General features: G+C 40.8%; 1 protein-coding gene and 1 long non-coding RNA gene across 3 annotated transcripts in view; both read right to left on the minus strand.

Annotated features, from left to right (window-relative positions):
* Window positions 1–2,633: 2,633 nt before the first annotated feature.
* LOC122464509 lies at window positions 2,634–13,672 on the minus strand. The gene is made up of 2 exons (XR_006288603.1): window positions 13,618–13,672; window positions 2,634–6,427 (listed from the first exon to the last, which is right to left on the minus strand). It is a non-coding gene; the product is annotated as an uncharacterized LOC122464509 (long non-coding RNA).
* A 6,893-nt stretch (window positions 13,673–20,565) lies between these two features.
* TMX3 (thioredoxin related transmembrane protein 3) overlaps window positions 20,566–25,527 on the minus strand; it is an 80,538-nt gene continuing 75,576 nt past the window's right edge. The window contains exon 10 of one of the 2 annotated variants that reach the window (XM_037892899.2): window positions 20,566–21,207. In XM_037892899.2, the coding sequence (XP_037748827.1) occupies window positions 21,140–21,207 (68 nt within the window). In that variant the 3' untranslated portion in view covers window positions 20,566–21,139. The remainder of the gene's footprint in view (window positions 21,208–25,527) is intronic. The other variant, XM_037892897.2, reaches the window with a different exon arrangement.

Genomic DNA, 25,527 nt, shown 5'->3' on the forward strand with positions numbered 1-25,527 from the left:
GAGTGACCTAACCAGAAAGCTGAGTCATGAAGAGGACGCTGCAGACCTGAGAGAGAGAGACAGTGTACGACTATGGGAAGGGGCATCAGCCTCGAGAGATAATCCCCAGAGTGACCAGGAGGAGGCACCAGACCAGCGATGAATGGTGCACCCCTGTCACAGTGACCACTCAGACAGAAAGAACACTACCTCTGTTTAACTTTAAGTAGAGTTTTTATTTGATCTGAATAGCATATAGTTCAGTTCCATATATACAGTACAACTCAGTTTTGCCAAAAGGCTTTGGTTTAGCAATGGGATTTAAATTAGCCAGGAGAGGTTATTTCTGATTCATCATCGACTTTAGACAGAAGGCTTATAGATCACTGGGATGACAATCTATCCTGCTGACCAATATTGTCTCACTGTTTCCTTGTACTCCCTGTTTGTCTGTATTCATCTATTGTCTCTTGTCTTATACTTAGATTGTCAGCTCTTTGGGGTAGGGACTGTCTTTTTTTGTTCTGTGTTTGTACAGCATTTAACACAATAGGGTCCGGTCCATGTCTGGGGCTCTTAAGCACTGGAGTGATAGCCAATATTATGGGCTAAACTGCAAAACCCTACTCATGCCGAGCAGTACCCTACTCCACAAGCTCTCCCATTGAAGTCCAGTGGGACTGCTTGTCATGTAAGGTACTGTTCAGTCTGAGTAAAGGTATTGCAACCTGGTCCTACATGTTTAAAATTCAGTCCTACTTGAAAAGTGATTCTAAAAATGGCATCATGGGTTTCTTGATGCACAAGGAGGAATAGCATCTAACTAGCATACCTCCTATTAGCACTACAGAGCCAGCATAGTGCCTAAAATGCAATACGAACTTTATTTGTCATTAAATAAGCAGGAAAGAATCTACATATACACAAAGAGCACATCTTTCATGTGTGTAGGTTCCAGTTTTTCCAGATGCTTTTCTGACTACAGCTACATTTTAAGACCACATAAAAGTGCAATGAGTACAGTTTTTGTTTTCACTCTGACTGTATAAAAGCTTGGGTGCTTTTTTTTTTTTTTTTAAAGAAACATTGTTAAATTACATTATGTATAATCTTGGTTTTCTCTCCCTTAAAAAGTTATTTTAAATTGCATAACCTACTAATATTCTCTTTATTCAGGTTTTAGCTTGATCCTACTTTTGGATCAATTTAATTTTAAAACTGCTTGTGGTGTGATCTTTCCAAAGCATGGCAGTTACACACCAGAATGTCTTGTAGACTTATAGAGGAATCATTTGAGCTCATTAGTGACCAAAGGGCAAAGCATCAAAAAGAGAACTGCAAAGAGTGTGAACCCAACAGTCCTGTGCACTACTTTGAATTTTTTTTAGCTTCTTTGGAGGAAAAAACCAAGAAGACTTAGCTGCAATTTTTCCTCACCAGTGGTGATATTTGTATTAGAGCCACATTCCCTCACCACCTGCTCTCCCTTTATTGAGCTAGGCAATCATTGTGGTCTTCATATTGAATTATCACAGTATTTCTTAAGGTGGGGACCAGGGAGGTCAGACAACAATTTACACGAGTGGTGGCCAAGAGGCTACAAGATTGATACTCAGAGCAAGGTCTGGGAGCCACAAGTGACTCTTTAATGTGGCTCCTGCAGCTCTTTGTAGCACATATTAAAACACAGTGTGATTTAATTATTCCCAATCAGGATGCTTTTACTATGTTGTTAAGCAATTGTAGAATACTTGGTCAGTCATTTTGCTGTGAGAATAGCATATACAAATAGTAAATGAAATAATGAATTTACACTACTGTGGCTCTTTTGGGTTATGGTGATCACTAATTTGGCTCCTGAACCACTGAGGTCTGCATATCACTGGACTACAACTATATTTCAATAAAGGAAACATGACTTTGCACAAGTAGAATCATCCCCAAACTTCTCGCTCTCCATCCCAGACCACCACCTTTCCATATTCAAATATTAGTGTGTACAAACTGGCCACAGGCATAAATAAAACCACCTGCAACTTATTAGTATTCAGTGGTAGTGGAACAGCAGAAGCTGCCCTCCTGGCTGCCCTATTGCCTACAGCTATTTGAATGCGGCAAGGCCTTAAAGAACAAGCAACAAAAGCATGAGTTACTTTATCTTTAATGCCCTGTGACCACAAGGGTGCCTGACTAGAGCTGTTGTCAGTGGCATTTTATTTGGAACACATACCCACAGTCTCTCATATACACTCACATACAGGCACATGCAAATTCTGCAAGCACAAGTGCCTAACTTTATGTGGGATTACTGGGACTACTCACATGTGTAAAGTTAATTACATGACATGGTGGATTTATATATAGTCGCTAGTTACATCAAATACCCACGCTGGCAAAATTCCAAGATCAAGTTTATTGGAGGACTTTTATGCAAAGAACATGCAAGAATCATGCCTAGTTAAGGACAACTTTATATATTCCATGCTGGATCTCTGAATCACTCTTGTGTGATCGCTGTAGGATTATGGTAAACACATGACGATGTAAGTATTTTCTAGAGCTGATTGGAACGTTTTATATTAAAACAACATTAATACAAAAAGGGAGAAAAAATTGAACACGTTTGTGAAAACCTTTTCCTCTTTTCCAGCTAGCTCTTATTTTCTCTTGCAGGTAATATTTGATAAGTGTATGAGATTTAACCTTTCAAACTGGGTTTCTTTTTAATCCAAATACTTTTTTTTTCATGCAACAAAACACTTGAGTTTTTGCAGTCGACAGCCAATATACCACATACACACCAGGGGCATGTTAAGACATAGAGCTACACATCAGACCTCACCACACGCATAGCGATGAGGCTGCACACACGCCTGTGGAACGTATTGTTGCTTGCTCATAAAACTGACTGGAGACATTTTATTAGTGTGACTGGCTGCTTCCCAAGCTGACAGGGTAAAGAGAGTTTTAATTTAAAAGGAGAGTACCTCAAAGCACAGCACTGAGAATCTGTGTTTACAAGTCATTTTTAGCTCTGCTATATTTCATTTCATACAAAATCTTATCATCATGAAACATTACACAAGACTAAAATTACAACATGACAAGGCATGGATACAAGTTTTAGCAACACTTAGAGTCACAATCAGTTCCAAGTACAATAAACAGGTTAATAAAAGTAAGTTAACACTCAGAATATTTTGCCCCAGGAAGGTATGTGATGTTTGAAATGCAAGAAATATGTAATTATAGAGGAATTCCTATTTAGCACGGCTGTCACCAGGGCAGGGCAAGCGGGGCAGCTGCCCAGCGTGCCAAGCAGCTTGATTGGGCCGGCCCTGCACGATGGGGCTCAGGGAAGAAGCACCACCTTCACCCCGACTCACCTCAGCCAGTCACCCAGCCTATCTGAGTTGGTGGGTCACAACCAAAAAATCCAGAGAGGAGTGGGAGGGGCACGTAAGCCCAGGGTGCCAGACCACGTTGCCTCTGGGTGGAAAAATGATGAAAAAATGATAGGGGGTGCAAATATGCTTGCTCACCCCGGGGTGCTAAATGCCTAGTTATGGCTCTGTTATTTAGTTAAAGTAATAGAGAACACATGATAAAAAACACAGGAAGAAGGCACTCTATCTGTAGAGATATGCTTATGAAATATTGTGATTTAGAGATGCTCCCTTATAATCATAGAATCATAGAATATCAGGGTTGGAAGGGACCTTAGGAGGTCATCTAGTCCAACCCCCTGCTCAAAGGAGGACCAATCCCCAACTAAATCATCCAATGGATGAGGAACAGTATTATGACTGTGGGAATTTGGAGATGTGCCCTGGAGGTGGGGGTTGGGAACACTGCCTGGGTGTGCAGCAGCTCACTACAGAAGTTCTCCCATTTGTTTTATTGCAGTTCCATTCCTCTCTCATTCACTGGTTTGTTATTTAATGAACCCCAAGATCGTTACACTATCGAGCACCTCAAAGGCATATCTAATTATCATTTGCTATTCGTTGTAATGGACAAATTAACCTTGCAAAACAGATTTCCAATGAAATTCCATTGCTTTCATAGTAGCATTAGTGGAGTTTGCCACTTACTGAAGTAAAGCAATCTGGGACAACATTTTTAATATGACCTGCCAAGGAAAATATAAATCTCAAAACTGGTTGACCATCATGACAATAGTTTGAACCAATTTCTTTTTCTCCCCTGTGCCCAAAGTGATATTATAAATTGTGTTGTGTATGTTCTAATCAGATAGATACACACATATAGTTAATCTATTCTGGCACTGATTATATACATTTCTTTGTCCAATGTCTATTTATATGGGGATGGGAAGATTGCTACAGAGAATGTTTTTCCAATAAGTTTTCTTTGATGTCTGTTTAGCATGATTTCTTTTTCTTTTCTTTTTTTTTTTAATTCAAAGATCCAGTGAGAAATAAGTCAATCACATCCATAAATTTTTGCCTTTACCTCCTGACCAAAATGTTATGATCTTTCTACAATTCCAAACCACATGCATAAAACCAAAGTTCCCTATATTATATTTATTAAACAGCTGCAAAATAGAGTTATGCATCATGGTTTTTAGTTTTGCAGCCATTTATAAGCTCTACTGAAAATTAAATAATATGATCTGGTGTTTTAGTATTTATTCGTACAAATTTAACCCGCTCATATATCAATCACTGATTATCCTCTGAATAATCTGTATTTAATTCTGCATTCCACCATTTTAATGACCTTTGAAAATATCCCTCATGACCACCAATCAAAAAATGATATAAATTAGAAATGTTTAGATCTTGTTGGCATAATTAATCATTTCACTTTCCAAAACACTCAGCTGAAGCTCTTTCAGTTCAGGTCTAAAAATGCATTCAGATATTCTCAAACTAATGAGAGTCAGTAAAATATGACTAGCTGGAATGTGACAGAAAAAATATATGCCCTTACCAGACACATTATTTACCGAATTATTTACCTTTTCTTTTTGGTCCCACGGTTTATACATGGAATACTTAAAAAGCTAAGCAATCTAGTTTATACCAGGATATGAAGCCTTCAGCCATTAAGAAAACCAATTAGTACAGAACGCTGCTGTGTATCTCCACAGCAACACAGGCTACCATGAGCACATCAAACCTGTCATCTTCTCTCTATGTTGGCTTCCCATAGAATGTTAAGTCAAATTCAAGGGCTCAGTCCTTATCTTCAAAACACCCTGGGCTGAAGCAACAGAGCATTTAAGAGAACATCTAAAGCTCTGGGATGAGGTCGTGGTTGGCAACTATGCTCCTCAGGCACAAGGGAACTACATAGAATAATGGTAAAGCTCATCTGTGCAGCCGAAGAACTTTCTCAGTGGCCGGTTTGAGCATCGCCAACCTCACCAACTTTCGCTCCAAATCCGAGGTACATTTGTTGATCTGCCTTCTTTAACATAACGTGTATATTTAAAATCAAAGCAAACAAAGAAAAAACCCTAACAAAACATTGGGAAGAGGAGGAGAGAACAGACAACATATAGAGACATTAGTAATGTTAGTAACTTTAGTACTGGAAGGTGCTCAGTGACAAGCATGTACATTAAAGTAGCTATAGCAAATATATATAAGGAAGATCTATTTTGATTTATTTCTACATTACACTGATGTGAAATGAGAGCAATATCATGTAAATGAAACTTCAACCCTAATATGGCCCTAATCTATTTTGTTCCTAGTTCTCATTTATATTAAGGCCCCCTTTACAGTGCTCTGGCTTTAAAGCTGACATAAATATACTTCCAGAGTAATATGACCTAAGTGTAAACAAGAATCAAGTCACTTGTATTTAGGAAAAGGGATTTCCAACTCAAAGGGGCTGCCAGAGCCAGTCAAAAGTACCTATTATACTCAAAAAGTGCAGAAATAAGTTTTTTTTGCGATCAGTTGAATACTGCCTCGGCAATGGCTTGGATCTTCTAGTGACTGGTGTGTCCAGCTTCTTTGTTCTTCAGATACTGACTTCAAAATACAGCGGCACTAATTTTGAATAGTAATGATAGCATTGCAGTGCTCCATCAAAGTGCTGGTTTCAATCATTAGTGCAAATACTGAAATAATAAGCCTTCTCTATGGAAACAGGCATCATAAACAGAAAAGTTATGCAAATGCAAAAATGAAAAATTACTCCAGAGATTGTCATGGTACGTGGTTACCTTTTTACCAGTTCACAGAAAAAAATCATAACCAGCTTGTGGTCAGACCATAGAAGTATATTACCTTTATATGTTATAAGCATGACACTTCTATATAAAAGATAAGCACTGAAGCATGATGTATGAATGGCATTCAACCACCTGAACAAATCAGATTTTTGGCTATCTTGATGTGTGACCTTCCTTTTTTGTATTGAATCTTTAGCTCAAAGCCATCCTATGATGGATGTATTGTACTGAATCCTGTGAAAAGGAAATATAAAGCTACTGTTAGAAAAAGGGGCAAAATATCACAAGTGAAACATTCCCTTTAATAATGTACATGTCAATTATAATAGAAAGATTTAGTCCCAGATACCATTTTAATAGGAAAAAACTCAGTAATGACCAAGTTTACAAAAGTCTCAAATCATCAAATGAAAATCATTTAACAGTTCACATAAGAACATAAGAATGACCATACTGGGTCAGCCCAAAGGTCCATCCAGCCCAGTATCCCGTCTACCGACAGTGGCCAATGCCAGGTGCCGCAGAGGGAGTGAACCTAACAGGCAATGATCTAGTGATCTCTCTCCTGCCATCCATCTCCACCCTCTGACAAACAGAGGCTAGGGACACCATTCCCTACCCATCCTGGCTAATAGCCATTAATGGACTTAACCTCCATGAATTTATCCAGTTCTCTTTTAAACCCTGTTATAGTCCTAGCCTTCACAACCTCCTCAGGCCAGGAGTTCCACAGGTTGACTGCATGCTGAGTGAAGAAGAAGTTCTTATTTGTTTTAAACCTGCTGCCCATTAATTTCATTTGGTGGCCCTAGTCTTATATTATGGGAACAAGTAAATAACTTTTCGTTATTCACTTTCTCCACACCACTCATAATTTTATATTCCTCTATTGTATCCCCCCTTAGTCTCCTCTTTTCCAAGCTGAAAAGTCCTAGCCTCTTTAATCTATCCTCATATGGAACCCGTTCCAAACCCCTAATCATTTTAGTTGCCCTTTTCTGAACCTTTTCTAATGCCAGTATATCTTTTTTGAGATGAGGGGACCACATCTGTATGCAGTATTCAAGATGTGGGCATACCATGGATTTATACAAGGGCAATAAGATATTCTCCGTCTTATTCTCTATCCCTTTTTGAATGATTCCTAACAACCCATTTGCTTTTTTGACTGCTGCGGTACACTGCATGGACATCTTCAGAGAACTATCCACGATGACTCCAAAGTCTTTCTGCTGATTAGTTGTAGCTAAATTAGTCCCCATCATATTGTATGTATAATTGGGGTTATTTTTTCCAGTGTGCATTATTTTACATTTAACCACATTAAATTTCATTTTCCATTTTGTTGCCCAATCACTTAGTTTTGTGAGATCTTTTTGAAGTTCTTCACAGTCTGCTTTGGTCTTAACTATCTTGATCAGTTTAGTATCATCTGCAAACTTTGCCTCCTCACTGTTTACCCCTTTCTCCAGATCATTTATGAATAAATTGAATAGGATTGGTCCTAGGACTGACCCTTGAGGAACACCACTAGCTACCCCTCTCCATTCTGAAAATGTACCATTTATTCCTACCCTTTGTTCCCTGTCTTTCAACCAGTTCTCAATCCATGAAAGGATCTTCCCTCTTATCCCATGACAACTTAATTTATGTAAGAGCCTTTGGTGAGAGACCTTGTCAAAGGCTTTCTGGAAATCTAAGTACACTATGTCCACTGGATTCCCCCTTGTCCACATGTTTGTTGACCTCTGCAAAGAATTCTAATAGATTAGTAAGACATGATTTCCCTTTACAGAAGCCATGTTGACTTTTGCACAACAATTTATGTTCTTCTATGTGTCTGACAATTTTATTCTTTCCTATTGTTTCAACTAATTTGTCCGGTACTGACGTTAGAAATTGTAATTGCCAGGATCACCTCTAGAGCCCTTTTTAAATATTGGCGTTACATTAGCTATCTTCCAGTCATTGGGTACAGAAGCAGATTTAAAGGACATGTTACAAACCATAGTTAATAGTTCCACAACTTCATATTTGAGTTCTTTCAGAACTCTTGGGTGAATGTCATCTGGTCCCGGTGACTTGTTACTGTTAAGTTTCTCAATTAATTCCAAAACCTCCTCTAGTGTCAGTTCAATCTGTAACAGTTCCTCAGATTTGTCACCTACAAAAGATGGCTCAGGTTTGGGAATCTCCCTAACAATCTCAGCCAGGAAGACTGAAGCAAAGAATTCATTTAGTTTCTCCACAATGACATTTGCCTAGTACTGGAATTTAAGACAAATATGTATTGACATTAAGGATGCACATTCCCCACTCTGCTATGCTGTGCAAATGGGAGCTGCCATATGAATTACTTCATGTAGCTCATTAACTGGAAGTGTATCATCCTTTGTACTCTGTGATTGCCCCTCAGTGCAGCCAGTGACCCAACAACGAAAGCCAATATGGCCAGGAAGATAAGGAGGACTATCACACTACACAACCTGCCAAAGATCTGCAGGGTTTGGCTCAGGATTTCCTGCAGACCCTTGGGAATCTTTTTGGTCATATCTCTTTCCTGAGCACATAGTTCAGCAAGCACACACAAATAGCTGCAGAGTTTTTGAATGACATTAGAACCATGCAAGCATGTTTTTGTACAAGTGGAGATATGCTCCCTACCTTTTTAGAAGCCAAGATTATAGGATATCTAGTTATGTCACTCCATTAAACTTTCTTTCTTAATTTATTGAGTACTTCTGGAGAATTCTGGATTGACAGTCTTGAAGACCAACATTCTGTATGTATCCATACAATAGGCACACCACTGATAACAAGAATGCAAGCTTCCTCACAATGGCCCCAGTCAAGGAAAACGCTTAAGCACATGCTGAAATTCAAGCATGAGTAGTCCCCACTGACTTCAGTGGGACTACTCACCTGCTTAGAGTTAAACAAATACTTAAGATCTTTCCTGTATTATGCCCTATGTTAATTTATAGAGCCCTGCATGGATACAAAATTTATATCCGCAGTATATCCGTGGAGCTAGACAGCTGTACCGGGAACTGCAGTGGAAAGAGCAGCTGCCCACTGGGCAGCCACTCCCAGGAATGAGTGTCCCATGCTGGCAGCTCTTATGGCATACTGTATCGCCCCCAGCCCCACCCACTGCACTAGCGTGACCAGGGACAGCTGCCAGTGAGCCTTGTACCTGCCCTAGTGGTTGGGAAGAGGGGCGGTACAGTCATGGTGGAGGAGCTGCCAGTGCGGGGTGCTGGCTCCTAGGAGCGGCGGCCCGCCGGGCTGCTGCTTGCACTGCTGCAGTTCCTGGTAGAGCCCTGCAGCTCTGCAGATGCCAATTCACATCCGCGGATATAAATTTTGTATCCACATAGGGCTCTATTAATTTAATGTTCTTAAACTCTGAGTTCACACTGTGAAAGTAGAAAAAGTTATTCAGTTTTCAGGTCCATTCAACCTTTGGACATTCTGCTGAGGCTGCCACCAAAGTGCCAGTTGTAGTGGTGAGGTTTTGCTCTGGACACGTATCCGCTCTGAACTTGACTGAACAGCAAACTCATTGCAGAAGAGAAAACATGCACAACATCAATAGAGATGGGCCAAAAGAGGAAACTTCTCTGAATCTCCTGAAAAGTAGTGGTTCATATAAAATGTAACGTGGATTTAAAGCCCAGATAGTTTTGCAATACAAAGCCTCCTTGGTACTTCAGTAAACTGCAATAATATAACACTAGGCTTGGCTGAATTTGGACTGACAAATCAATGAAGAAAGTCTAAATATTTCCCTTTGCCAATCTCCCCAAACAACATTAATGAAAAGAGAAGAGGTTACCAAACCTTGATTATCCTCAATGTTAAGACTTTGGTCTCTAAACTTTTGCCATCCATCAGAAATAAGGGTATGTAACTAAATTATCTGAGCCAATTCACTATTTTAAACCCTGATTCATTATTTGCATACTTGGGGCATGATAATACTGTTCTGGATTTCTTAAAGGTAATCAAGGAGGATAGCTGTTCTGAGACTAGGTTCAAAAATTTGCTACACATTGCTCAGTTCTAATGAGAAACATGAATTCACAGCAAATAGGGCTTAATTCTCTTCTGACTCCAGTGTTACACCAGTGTAACTCTGACTTCATTGGAGTTGCACATGGTATGGACCAATGTACCTGAAAGGAGAACCAGGCCCATAATTTACCCAACCAGCGTAACCTCTTTTGGGGCTCTTATAATAGCTGGTATAAGATCACTTTTCCCTCAAATCTGTTATTCAAAATTATTTTAGTTTTTAAAACAATTTACAGCTCAATAATTTTCAAATATTATAAATTGAAATGGTTCGATGCTATTGGTCAGAGAAGTCATATGGTATTGTTACTGTTTGCTTCTTGAACGATCACAAGCATTTCTGTGAAATTTGTTTCTGTGAATATTTCCCATAGAACATGCTGGCTAGAATATTTGCAGAAAGTGATCACAAAGGGAGCATGGTGTAGGGGCAAGGCTGTGGAAGATCCAAGAAGCTAAGTGGTAGACTGAGTACGTGACTGGATGTAAGCGGAGGATGCAGGCAGTTTCAATGAACTTTGTCCGACAGACCCTGCCAAAAGATACCGTAGCATAGCTCAGCATATTTTTGCCTGTAAACAAGTCAGTTTATATAACAAGCATAAATTATACATGTAAGAATGTAACCAGCTGTTGACCCTATGCAACCCTGAGATAAGCGCGGAGAATATAACATCATAGAGGACTCCCCCCGGGGGACTCCTGCCTGGTCAGCTGTCCCAAACGACCAGAGTCCCCTGCAGCCCCCCCGCGCATCCTAGGGGCTCCCCATGCAGATTGGAGCATAAATCCTTCCTTCCTTAAAGCATAGTTTACTATTCTTAGGCCTGAGTATCATCCTTTCACTGGTATCTTCCCGCCGCCCTTGCAGGCACACATGGCTAAAGTACATTCATTAAAAACAATTCAAGCACTATCTGCCCAGCTTTAGTGTTTAGTATGAAATTTTAGAATATTCTATTTGGTGAGAACTCAGGGCTGGCCTTACCATGAGGCAAACTGAGGTGGCCGCCTCAGGTGCCAGACTGTTGGGGGGGGCGCCACTAGGGCACAGAGTGTAGAAAATTGTGTCTGCTGCTGGTGCATTTGTATTCTCTTTGCTCTAGACGCACAGAGATGGTGGAGTGCTGTGCTGGAGGAAGGAGGGTACAAGAGACATAACAGGCAGGAAGGAGAAAAGGAGAGAGGGAATAACAGAAAGCAGCAGGAGCTGCAGGGAGAGAGAGGAGGAGGAGCCTCTTACGTACCTCTCTAGCACCCCCAGGAGCCTGGACTAACTAACACCAGCTTCTCAGGGAGCTTCCTGTTTCCTGCTGCTTCCCTGAACCCACTTGAGGAGAACAGGCAGTCAACTGAAGTAGTAGGAGCCAGTTAGGCCCTTAAGACACTGATATCTTCCCTCACTCAGGCCCTGCTACCAGCCTGCTTATTTGTCCCCTTCAATTGAGTGTTGAGAGCCGCTATAGCTGGCACAGAACAGCAGTCATGAGGGAAAGAAGAAAATGCCCCTCTGGGGCAGCATTCAGAAAAAGAAAGAAAGCAAAGGAAGCTTTTCTATCTAAGCAGGAAGGAGCTCTCCTGAGATACACAGACACAAATGTTCACAGTGAGCCTTTCTGGCCCCAGCGAGGATGTGAGTGGTGAAGAGATGCCTGATCTTCCAGTTAGTCAGAGTGCAGGTGACCTGGCAGCTACTGCAGCATCCATATCTCCATCTCAAATGGATGTAACCATGTACATTCCTGAAGAAAAGTGTAGATCAGAGAAGAGTGTGGTAGAGTCACAAGAAACCGCTGCTGCTGAGTTTAATTCCTTAAGTCTAGATGATCCAGGATTGTGGACCCACTTGAGCAGCAGCCTAAGGGACTTCCTTTTACTGCAGGGCCCACAGCAAGTGAAAAACTTCATGTTCCCTAAAGACAATGAAAATAGAAGTTTCCATCTAACACATTACTGGTGTGAAATCCCCAATGGTAACAAAGTGGAGAGGCCATGGCTTAGATACTCAAAAACCCAGAATCCTGCACACTGTTTTTGTTGCAAACTCTTCCAGTCTAATGTTCCAGCCACATTGGGTGCTACAGGAACAAAAGGACTGGAAAAATCTGGTTAGAAATCCGGCATGCCATGAGAAGGCAGCAAATCACCAGAGAGCATTCCCTAGGTGGAAAGAGCTTGAGATGAGACGAATGTTAAAGACCACCATAGATGATCAGCATCAAGAGAAGATTGCATCAGTGTTTCTTTACTGGCAAAATGTTCTGAAAAGGCTCATTGCCATTGTAAGAATGCTTGCTGCCCAAAACCTAGCACTGCGTGGCAGTTCAAATCAGCTGTACGTGCCAAACAATGGAAACTTCCTTAAAATTGTGGAGCTGATGGCTGAGTTTGATGCTGTACTCCAGGAGCACCTAAGAGTCACCACCCACGAAATGTACACACACCACTACCTTGGAAAAACAATTAAAATGAGATCATAAAGTTACTGGCAACAAAAGTCAAACAGAAGATTGTGGCAGATCTGAAGTCAACAAGATATTACTCTGTTATTCTGGATGGCATACCTGACATCAGCCATATGAAACAAATGACTTCAATGGTGCATTTTGTAACAACAACAGAACCTAGTGAAAATGTCCCTGCAACGGTGACTGTCAGAGAGCGTTTTCTAGAATTATTGACATTGATGATACTGCAGGAGCTGGTATGACAAATGTGTTCTTAAAAAGCTGGAAGATATGGGAATTGCGAGAGATGACATGAGAGGTCAGGGCTACGATAATGGTGCCAACATGAGAGGAAAGAACAGAGGAGTGCAGACACGGATCCGAGAGTTAAACCCTAGAGCTTTTTTTGTCCCATGCAGTTCTCATTCATTGAACTTGGTGGTCAGTGATGCAGCATCAGCTTCTAGTGAGGCTGCTGAATTTTTTAATGTAATTCAAAGCATCTATGTATTTTTCTCTGCTTCAACTCATCAATGGCAAATTTTAAAGCAACATCTGGGAACATCCTCTCTGACACTGAAACCACTGAGTGCCACACGATGGGAAAGTTGAGTGGAGGCAATAAAGCCTATCAAACACCAAATTGGGAAGATAGATGATGCCATATTTGCCATTATGGAGGATAATGCTATGAGAGAAACTGTTCATGAGAGAACAGTGGCAGAGGGAAATGGAATCACCAGAAACATACATAACTTCAAATTTCTGTGTGGCTTAGTGTTGTGGCATGACATACTGTTTGAAATAAATGTTGTAAGCAAGAGTCTCCAAGGTGTTGACCTTGATATATCTGGAGCAATGGAACAACTGGACAAAGCAAAGTCATACCTACAGTCTTACCAGTCAGATGAGGGATTTCAAAACGTTCTGAAGAGTGCACAGAAGTTGGCAGAGGAACTTCACACTGAAGCTATTTTCCCACCTATTCAAGAATACAAGAGTCACTGAAGAGGAAGACATTTTGATTACAAGGCATGCGATAATCCCATAAGAGACCCCAAACAACAATTCAAAGTTTAATTCTTTAACCACGTGCTAGATTGTGCAATACAGTCAGTTGAAGAACGTTTTATGCAGCTCAAGGAACACAGCAGTATATTTGGGATGTTGTATGATATTCCAAAACTCGTCACTATACCTGAAGAAGACATACATCAGCAATGCAGGTCATTAGAGACAGTGTTGATACATAACGACATGCGTGATATTGATGCGAGTGATATAGGTGATGAACTGAAAGCCCTTTCAAGATAGATTTCAGCAGGATCAACTCCAAAGGCTGTTCTGGAATATATGCACACAAATAAAATGACCACCCTCTTTCCAAATGCTTTTGTGGTTCTGGTCATACTTCTAACCCTTCCTGTAACAGTTGCCAGTGGAGAAGGCAACTTCTCCAAGCTGAAGTTAGTAAAAACACATCTACGATCCACAATGACACAGGAGAGGCTGGTCCGCCTTGCAACCATCTCAATAAAGCATGAGCTGGCCCAGGCAGTGGACCTTCATGAAGCAGTTCACATCTTTGCAACCAAGAAGGCACGGAAAGCACCACTTTGATTATTCAAACAGATAAAAATGCCAGTGTTTACTATGCAGACAAGAAAAGTTACATTTGCTTTTCAGGCGTTTGAAAGTTAAGCATTGCTTAAAATTTTTGAACAAGGCATTTTAAGTTGTTAGTTCTCCTTTATTGGGGTAGGTAGCAGAGCAGTACCAAAGGGACATGGGGGGATCATTTGAGCTCCCCGCCTCAGGGACCAAAATGTTGTGGGCCGACCCTGTGAGAACTTATCAACCAAATTTAAAAGTTAATCACGAGAGGGAAGGATTTTGTTGCCAAGAAAACAAATCCACAGCCTATTTCACTGTGATTCTGGTAAAAGCAGATGCCAGGATTTGCCAAGTCGGTCAACTGAGCAACAACAAATTCATAGCTGGAAACCAAACCAGTTCACCTATATGTTTATATTGCTCTGGATAGGTGGTGAATTTGTAGGAATGTTTTTAGACTCTATAAAAATGCTTGTAAAATAATGCATGCATTAATCTTACTTGTAATGTCTCTATCCTGTGCTGTAAGCTTTGCTTTATAATTGTAAAAATGCCTGCTCTGAACTTGTGAACCTAGGCACCAAAAGTGGTTCCCTTGTCTATCCAGAAGAACTAGCAAGACAAAATGGGCCATTATGGGATATCACAACACAAAGCCTGGTTTAATGGCCCTCTTACACCCTTGAAAGTGCTACATGTAAGAAATCACATCCCATCAGCTTGAATTTTGGAAGAGGAAAATAAGGATACTTAACATGAAGATTTTTCATCTCTTTGCTGTTTGGACTCTTACAAAGGCTGGAGCTAAGAAACAAAAAGCAGAGGTCCCAAGGGTCAACCTGGGTAAGCCCCAAAAAGACAGATTTCTACATCCCTGTCACTTTTTCGAACCCTAGACTGAACTCATTTGTATACATATGTTGCCTGTTTTAACTTGTAAATAAGTCTCATTTTTTCTAGTTAATAAATCCTTAATTTGTGCACTATATGATTGGTTACCAGTGTTGTCTTTGGTGTGAAATCTAAGGCACAAATTGATCTGGGGTAAGTGACTGGTCTCTTGGGGCTAGGAGAAACCTGAATATTTTGTGATTTTTGGTGGAAGTGTACACTTACCACTAACTCCAGCTTGCGTGGCAAGATAGACTGGAGTGCCCAAGGGGACTGTCTGTGATTCCATGGTCAGACTGTTACAGTGATCCAGGAGCTCACATTTGTTACTGGGTTGGTGAAATTTAATTATAGAACATACCACCAGTTTGGGGTGTCTGCCCTGCTTTTAGAGTAGCAGCTGTGTTAGTCTGTATTCGCAAAAAGAAAAGGAGGACTTGTGGCACCTTAGAGACTAACACATTTATTTGAGCATAAGCTTTCGTGAGCTAGCTGTAGCTCACGAAAGCTTATGCTCAAATAAATGTGTTAGTCTCTAAGGTGCCACAAGTCCTCCTTTTCTTTTTGCCCTGCTTTTGACAGTCTGCTTCGAGGTTGGAGCTCATGGTTGTGAACCACTCCAGATAGCAATACAGTCAGTATATTCAGTTTTTGATTATTCTAAAAAAAATATTGATGTTCCTTCTCCAGGGGCTCATTTCTAAATAAGTAATTCTGTTATACAACCCCTCTAGACAAGGCCATTAAGACAGGCTAACACTAACACTAGAGGTTCCTTACTCCAAATTTTGAATGGTTCAGAGAATTCAGAATTTAATGTCATTGTCATCTGTAGATTGGAACAAAATGGTTAAACTCCATAGATAGCCTCACCCAGGAACTTTCCAGGAAGATTTTAGTTCCCATTTTAACATGCACACGGTTGCTTCCCAATACATTTTTATTTTCTTGTGGCTCTATAGAGTATTACATTTTCAATAAAATAAAATCGGACTGCACTGTATTAGGAGCATTGTATGAGGAGAAAAAAACCCAAAAAACAGACCACCTGTGGTATTGTAATTCTATTTCCCAGTCAGTAGAATGAATCTACATTTCCCCCTATCCTATCCCCTATCTCAGGAACTGAGTTAGAGACCTGTCAAAAATCTACTTGCTTGTTTTGTAGGAGAAAGAGGTCAAATTAAACTATTTGGAATGGATCTTAAAGAATGATGCAAACAATGGACAATAATTTTTAACCTGTATTTTCTCTTTAATTACCATGTTGAGGTTACTATTTTTATCTCTTATCAGACAACTTAAAGAAAGGGTAGATGCAAACCTTTTAAATGAATATTAATAGCTTTTCAGTTTCATACATTCATGCATTGAAGACAATATTAAGGAAGCATACTTAGCACAGAAGTTTAATAGTAAAACTTATGTTTTATTCATGTGATCTAGACATTAAATTTCCCATTATTAACTACAAGAAATTATTTTAACTTTTAGCCCTGGAGTCTCATCAGGCTTCTCAATCACAGAAACAGTTCAGTAGGTTCTATATTTACACACTTTACATTTAAAGAACTCGGCGCTGCCTGTGAAGCTGATGAGCGGCATCTATAAAATTAGATGTAGATTGATTACTATCACTAAGGGCTTGTTCCTGCAAGCTGCTGAGCAATAATGGAAAGGTGCTGAACAGCCTCAATTAACACTGATACTGGAGTTGTGGCAGCTCAGCATCTCCTAAGAGAACTGAGCATCTAGCAGGAGTGAGCCCAAGGAGAAATAAAGTTACCTGAGATTTCTGTGTTGATTATAGTTCACTTTTATGCTGCAAACCTTTATAATAGAGGCTTTATAACAGAGGTTGTTTTGATCTGAACGTGGCTCTTGCTGAATTGAAGCTTATTATAGAGAGGTGGCTCAGTGGGTTATTACATTAACTTTTCATTTCTGGAGACCAGAGTCCAAATATTCAAATTCACCATAATCAGGAAAATCTGTACTGCAGAAGCCCAGGACTAGGAGAGCATGTTTGGTTTTTTTGCCCCATCAAAACTGAGATTCATTGTCAGAGTTCCGTGATGAAGCGTTCACAGCATCTATGACATTTCATCAGCAAATATGAAATTAATAGATGGTCTCCATCCACTTCCTAGTGGACACTGGTATTCACTACACAAAATCCCCTCCAGAATTGGTACTCTGGCAGGTAGTCTCAGTGCAAATGCCAAGGCTTGTATAATCATGAGGACTGAACTACCTTCTCACTTCTAAAAAATGTCCCTCTATGCTGGGGTTGAATCACATTAACATGGGCAGCTGGGGAAGCTTGCAAAGGTATCAACTTTCCTGTTCCATGAATTACAGAGGATTTCAGAACTGCCACAATTGGAAAGTTGTCAATCTAGTGGCATTCACAAGCAGGCAATTCACAGAAAAAAATAAGCAATAAGGCTGCTTTAGAATGTGTTATAGTGTGAAGACTTTTGCCGCATCATTGTCAAGTATTAGTGTCTTAGATCAACGTTTATTTTTTACTTGATTATATTTTCACATCACATTTCTAACCTGGGATTATCACTTGTCCATATTACACAAACATCTTTAACACTAAATGGGAATTTGTTTGTTTGTACCTGAAATTACAAAATGAAATATTTTCATAATGAAAATTGTCCATCTTGCCTGATATTTGCACAAGAGCTCTCCTAGCTAATATCATTTTCTGTTGAAATTCTCATTGACACTGGTCAGAGGAAGAGAGAGGGTTTTTTTCCCTAAGAATAAATCTTAGCAGCTTGACAATAATACGGCAACTTAGCATTCTGGGTAAGTGTTGGAAAGTAACAAGAGCACTGGTTGTATTCAGTTAATTTTTTTTGCCAAAGGCAAGAAAATAAACTGCACATTGCATGGGACTATTATGTTTTCCACTCACAGATGAGTCAAGTAGTATCCCACCCTACCACTGCAACAAAGTGACTTGCTTCCATAACTTATTAACATTTGCTGTCTCTAGGCTTCACCCAAAACGAAAGAGGAAAACCAGTGTAAGAGGGCAAAAAAGAAAAAGAAAAACACCTTAAAAAAATCACTGCTTTACCTCTCTGAAAACTATATGCTTTGCATATATGTTTTAATTAACAGACAACAACTGAAGACCTAAAGATTGTATGTATGATCAGCATGAGTGGCAACAGATAAATCTGTCTACAGTATTTTAATCAGATAAATTAACAATTGGCTAGAGGGAAAGAAGTAATTTGCTATAATGTGTTTATCATCTAAGGTCAAGATAAAATTAATCGGCAATTGCTTATCAGCATGGTCTGCATCAAAAGGAGGTCTTAATGAATTCTTCATTAACTGGAGCACAGATTCTAAAAGGCAAATCTATAATTCCTCTGTAAATTCAAGTTTTTTTTCCAATATGGAAGAGTGGAATATGACAAACCCCAGAGTAAGGCTCAAAAAGAAGCCATTACAAGTACTGCATATAAATATTTTGAATCCTTCAGCTGGTCATTTAAATAACCTTGAATAACTTCCCATCCTCCCTCTTTTAATATGAAAATATCCTATCAGTTTCATTTCAGCCATCCAGTCTAATAAACAAACCTCTGAAGGACAGTAGAGGAGTCAGTGCATCCATCAGCAGATTGGGTCACTAAGGAAACAGTACCATTAAGTGAAGCCTAATACATAGGGCAGACTGTACCTGAATGCAGCATTTTTGAAGGGGATGATCCTTCACCATCCTCACATATTTCTGTGCATTTTAAAATTAAAGGCATGTCTACACTTACTTCCGGAGCGATTGATCCAGCAGGATTGATTTATCGCGTCTAATGAAGTTGCAATAAATTGACTGCCGAGCACTCTCTCTTTGACTCCGGCACTCCACCGGAGCAAGAGGCGCAGGCAGAGTCGACGGGAGCGTCAGCAGTTGACTTACCAAAGTGAGTAGATCTAAGTATGTCAACTTCAGCTATGTTATTCATGTAGCTGAAGTTGCGTAACTTAGATCGATCCTCCCCCATGTGTAGACCAGGCCTAAGATGGCTAATTCTAATCAAAATACATTTTGGTTAACAAAATGTAGGCTCCCTTTACTAGAGGGCCCTCTGAATTTTATTGGGAGTGTTCCAGTTGGGAAGATCCTGTGTACTGCAATCTAGCCTTAGTGACCACAGCTCCCATGATGCCTTGGGGAAAGAGTGAGAGACTGAGGAGCTGAGCTTGCTTGTGTGGAGCTCTGTACCAGGAGCTGCTGCTAACTGCTCCTAGGAAACCAGAGGCTGCTGCTGGGAGCCTCAGAGGTGGTTGGTGGCTTCACTGGGGCCAGGGAAGAGACTATTGCTGTCCCTAGAGTTGACTGAGGTGGGCCTGCATTGAAGGAACTGAGAGTAATCCCTATCTCTATTTGGGAAAAGTATTCACAAGAGAAGAGGCATAGCAAAAGAGATGCTAAGAGGTTGTCTGAGGAGAGGCAAAGTGGTCTTCTTATCAAACCAGAACCCAGGGTTGTTGACATTTGGTTCAGTCTTCAGCAGGGTTATGCAGCTTGTTGACTGATACACAGAACCAGCAGAGTGCTGTCTCCAGCTTCAGATCTTCAAGTGCACCCATGCAAGTGTCTAGAACTCTGAAATCCCAAGTAGTGTACGCTGCAGGGTAGGATAAATGGCGGCAGTGTAAATGCCAATTAGATAAATTTCATTTATTACTGTATACTATATTTGTTAATTGATTTTATTCAACTGTCCCCGTGGATTTAAATTAGTAGTGACATTTAATCTTCGTCTGTTATACTCTGTTTCTTAAGTAAAGGTGTGTTAATTCTAATTTAAGTATATTGGATGTATATTATTTATAATTGGTATTTTTGAGTCAGACCCATGCCACATATGATGATGCTTATTATTATAATAGGTTTATTCCTGAAGGTTTCCAAGACACACCACTGAGTGTGTACAGGGGCCAGCCAGGTGAAGGCACCACCAATTTTAAATTTCTTTAGGAGTAAAGGGACTTCAGCAGAGGATTCCCACCTATCCAACATAACCACTGGGATACTGAGGATCTCATTTGCTGTCAGTGACATCAGGTGCCCAGGCACACAGATAAGTGTTGCCTGCTCCCAAGTAGCCCAGGGAGGAAAGGGGCGGGGGGGCAGGGGTTACAAAAATATTTCTGTAGTTCATTTTGGTGAACACAGGAACATAGAAATTACCATAGCACATCTGAGCAGTGGTCCATCTAATCCAGTATTCTGATGGCAGCTCTACCTGGCATTGCTCTTTTGCATGCTGGTATGAACCTTGCAATGAATGCTGTGTGTGTAGTAATATAACATTGAAAATTCATCTATTACTATTATCTGTGAAGGATGTCAGCCCCAGCCAGCATATGTTGTGAACTAATAAAGATGAATTAAGTTTCCAAAAATAGACTTATTCCATACCCAGGTGAACAGACATTTATAACTTAATAAAAAACTTAATAAATAAAAGGTGAAAATGTTTGAAAGGGAAAGAACAGTCATTTCCATTTCACAAACACATACACCAACCGTGTCTTTCACAGGTCAGTGTATGAGCAGCTGTGATTGCCTGTATTCTTCCTCAGGGTCAAGTGGTGGCCCTGGACATCACACAGAGTATGGTGAGGGGAGGTCTCGGAATGCAATTCTCTACAGGCTGCAGAGGGAGGTGAGCATGGGACTGTTCAACCTGAAGATCAATAAGAGTCTACAGCATATCTGTTTGCTGCTTGAAAAGTGCCAGCATCTCCTGCTGTACGTCCCTTTCCTTTTCCTGTGCCTTTCTACTCTCCGCTCTATCCCTGGCCATGCTGTCTGTGAGGGTGATCCTCCAGAGGCTTTCAGGATCTCTTGGAACAGGTTATCCCATGTCCTCTCCCTTCACCTCCTTATCTGACTGAGCCGCTCTGCTAGTGTGGATGGAGAGACCCTTAAGGCCACATTTCCACCTGCAAAAGATACAATGCATAGAGGTACTATTGCAAGTATATTCATGTGATAAATGGAAGCTTGGTATACTAAACTCACTCCCTTTGATCCACAAACTGTGCAAGCACTGCATCCTTACTCCTCCCTAGGAAAGGGGAAATTAGGTCAAATTATGAAGAATGAATATAAACAAATAACACAAGCACGTAGGCACAAAATGAGAAAGGCCAAGGCACAAAATGATATTAAACTAGCTAGAGACATAAAGGGTAACAAGAAAACATTCTACAAATACATTAGAAGCGAGAGGAAAACCAAGGACAGGGCAGGCCCATTACTCAATGAGGGGAGAAAAAAATAAAATAAAATGTGGAAGTGGCAGAAGTGCTAAATGACTTTTTTGTTTCAGTTTTCACCAAAAAGTTTTGTAGTAATTTGACGTCTCACAAAGTAAAGGCCAGTGAAAATGAGGTAGGATCTGCTAAATTGATGGTAGAGCACTCTCTAGTCGATCCCGGTACTCCACTGGGAATGAGAGGAGTAAGGTAAATCAACAGGAGAATGTCTCCCATCGACCCAGCATGGTGTAGACACCACAGTAACTCAACCTCAGCTATGTTATTAACATACTGGTCGCCTTACCGCGGTAGTATAGACATAGCCTAGATGACCTCTCAATGTCCCTTCCAGTCCTACAATTCTATGATTCATAGAGCACAGCGGCAGTCCCAGCCATGGTGAGAATGGCCCAGGGAACAGGGGGCGAGTTGGGGAAATAAGGAGGGGATAGCTCATGGGCATGAGTATATGTATAGGGCAATTGAACTGAATACTGGCACTATTTTCAAGAGGCAGTGGTGATTTTAGCTGATATCTCACTCCTGAGAATAGCAGAGGCTGAAAGGGAATAGATCCTGCAGGCGTCTGGCCTCAGACAGGGCCCATATGCTGCTAGCCTATGTGCTGCAATACATCCCTTTGGTGGTTGCTTAAGTAATCACTGAGTGGTGTGGGAACGTGTCCTACCGCGGCAGAAAAAATAAGGCAGACCTCCCCAGAAATCTTCAGAAGAGGATTGCAGACTACTTCCATGAAAGTTTCCTCGAGATATCTACAGAGGATTCATGGGACATCCTAGTGCAGGTAAAAAAACTGTTCCACAGGGCCCCCTCTGCCTAACTCTTAAATACTTCTGCTGCCTCCCTAACCCATCACGAAATTCTCTTGGTATTTCCTAGTTCACAAAAAATATTTCAGACAAAAGTGATAAGACAAAAATGATATCATCACAAGCCATTACATTATTCCTTGCAACTTGTGGTAGCGGGGATGCAAATTAATGTTATTTCAGTCTGGTCAGTGGTGATATTTGGCATATTACATATGAGTTAAACTTTATCCTCATTTTTGCTTTGCAGTTACCTTTTCATGCATAACTTAATTTATAAGTTATTTTCTATTGCAGTAGAACTCAGACATTTATGATAAACTTATTTTGGAATTATCTTTTAAAAAGTTAATACGTCCATTTTGTTGACAAAAAACAAACAATTTCAACTGCTCCAAAACTAAAATATCAGATTTTAATTTCCATGTATTCTAAATATTATTTTGCATTTATATACAATAGTTTTGACAGATTTCAATATGTTTTTCCAAAAAATTGATATGTACACCACATGAGGAGTCACTTCAAACCCCGCTGCAATGCACCCACCTCTAGTATCAAGTGTTGCAACAATGTAATAGTACAAATCAATACCACACAACCGTTTAGGACCAAAATGTATTTTAAATTGCAAGGATCATCTAGGTAGACAGAATGTAATTACACAGTTTAGTCAGGACATTGGGTTTAATATTCTGCCCTTAAATTTAAGAAAAAAATATTGTGGGATGTTTAATGGACCCCAGTTTTACATTTCAATCAAAAGACAACACGTACAACATCATAGTACTCCTCTAACACTATGTTAGAACTGACTCAGCACTGACTTGAAGGAAAGACCACCACCTTTCTGCACCATGATAGAATGATCCATGCTGCGATCCCCGGAGAGTTTTCTCACAAGCTCCTTCCCATGGATAATTCAGGAAGAGGGCCTGAATCCAGGCCTTTAGTTATTTTCCTGTAAGTCTAAAATCCATCAGTGATTTTTGTTTTTTAAGGCAGAAGGGACTATTATGACCATCTAGTCTGACCTGCATAATACAAGCCACAGAATTTCACTAAGTGCTTCTTGCAACAACCCTCTAACTTCTGGTTGAGATAGAGAGCATCTCTTAGGAAGACATTCTAACTTGATTTAAAGACTTCAAGTGATGGAGAATCTCTCATAGTAAGTTGTACTGATGGGCAGATGTTACAGCCATACCAGCATCTTTATGAGCCTATTAATGACTTTTGACTTAGGCTCTGATCCTTGGCTCTGGCATCTGACTCTGATTCTGACCCTTGGCTCCACCCACTGGGCATAACTGCCCATGTCCCAGTCTTTGTTGCCTATGATAATTGAATTGTAGAATGTTATGGCAGAATACACTAACTCAAAATTATAATGTAGTCTGTGATGTGCCTCACTATTGGCTAATTCTGATCTTATTTTTCTTGACACAAACTCATATATGAATCCTCCCTAAGCCAATTTATTTTTTCTTCTACCTCTATTTATGGTTTATTAGCCCTGGTCTACACTAGGAGTTGAGGTCAAATTTAGCAGCATTAAATCGATTTAACCCTGCACCCATCCACACGACGAAGCCCTTTTTCCGACTTAAAGGGCTCTTAAAAATCGATTTCCTTACTCCACCCCCGACAAGGGGATTAGCGGTGAAATCGGCCTTGCCGGGTCGAATTTGGGCTACTGTGGATGCAAGTAGATGGTATTGGCCTCCGGGAGCTATCCCAGAATGCTCCATTGTGACCGCTCTGGACAGCACTCTCAACTCAGATGCACTGGCCAGGTAGACAGGAACAGGCCCGCGAACTTTTGAATTTCATTTCCTGTTCGGCCAGCGTGGCAAGCTGCAGGTGAGTGCAGAGCTCATCAGCAGACGTGACCGTGACGGAGCCCCAGAATCGTAAAAGAGCTCCAGCATGGACCGAATGGGAGGTACGGGATCCGATTGCTGTATGGGGAGAGGAATCCGTGCTATCAGAACCCCATTCCAGTTTTCGAAATGCCAAAACATTTGTCAAAATCTCCCAGGTCATGAAGAATAGAGGCCACAACAGGGACCCGAAACATTGCCGTGTGAAACTTAACGAGCTGAAGCAAGCCTACCAGAAAACCAGAGAGGCAAACGTCCGCTCAGGGTTAGAGTCCCAAACATGCCACTTCTATGATGAGCTGCATGCCATTTTAGGGGGTTCAGCCACCACTATCCCAACCGTGTTGTTTGACTCCTTCAATGGAGATGGGAGGCAACACAGAAGCAGGTTTTGGGGACGAGGAAGATGATGATGATGAAGTTGTAGATAGGTCACAGCAAGCAAGCAGAGAAATGGGTTTTCCCGACAGTCAGGTATTGTTTCTCACCCTGGACCTGGAGCCAGTACCCCCCGAACCCACCCAAGGCTGCTTCCCGGACCCGCGAGGCGGAGAAGGGACCTTTGGTGAGTGTACCTTTTCAAATAGTATACATGGTTTAAAAGCAAGCGTGTTTAATGATTAATTTGCCCTGGCATTCGTGGCTCTCCTGGATGTACTCCCAAAGCCTTTGCAAAAGGTTTCTAGGGAGGGCAGCCTTATTCCGTCCACCATGGTAGGACACTTTACCACTCCAGGCCAGTAGCATGTAGTCAGGAATCATTGTAGAACAAAGCATTGCAGTGTATGTTTGCTGGTGTTCAAACAACATCCGTTTTTTATCTCTCTGTGTTATCCTCAGGAGAGTGATATCATTCATGGTCACCTGGTTGAAATAGGGTGCTTTTCTTAAGGGGACATTCAGAGGTGCCCGTTCCTGCTGGGCTGTTTGCCTGTGGCTGAACACAAATGTTCCCCGCTGTTAGCCACAGGGAAGGGGGAGGTGGGAGGGGCTAGCCACATGGTAGCGGAAGGCAAAATGCGACCTTGGAATGAAAGCACATGTGCTATGTATGTAATGTTAACAGCAAGGTTTACCCTGAAAGAGTGTACCCATTGTTCTATAAAATGTGTCTTTTTAAATACGACCAGCTGCATGTGTTTCAAGGATCACAGGACCTTCTCCTTCCCAGAGGCTAGTGAAGATTAGAAAGCGGTAAAATGCATTCGTGATGAAATGTTCTCTGAGCTCATGCTGTCCTCCCACACTGACAGAGCACAGATGAATGCTTGGAGGCAGACAATGTCAGA

The sequence above is a fragment of the Chelonia mydas genome, chromosome 2, assembly GCF_015237465.2.
Source record: "Chelonia mydas isolate rCheMyd1 chromosome 2, rCheMyd1.pri.v2, whole genome shotgun sequence".
NCBI lineage: Eukaryota > Metazoa > Chordata > Testudines > Cheloniidae > Chelonia > Chelonia mydas.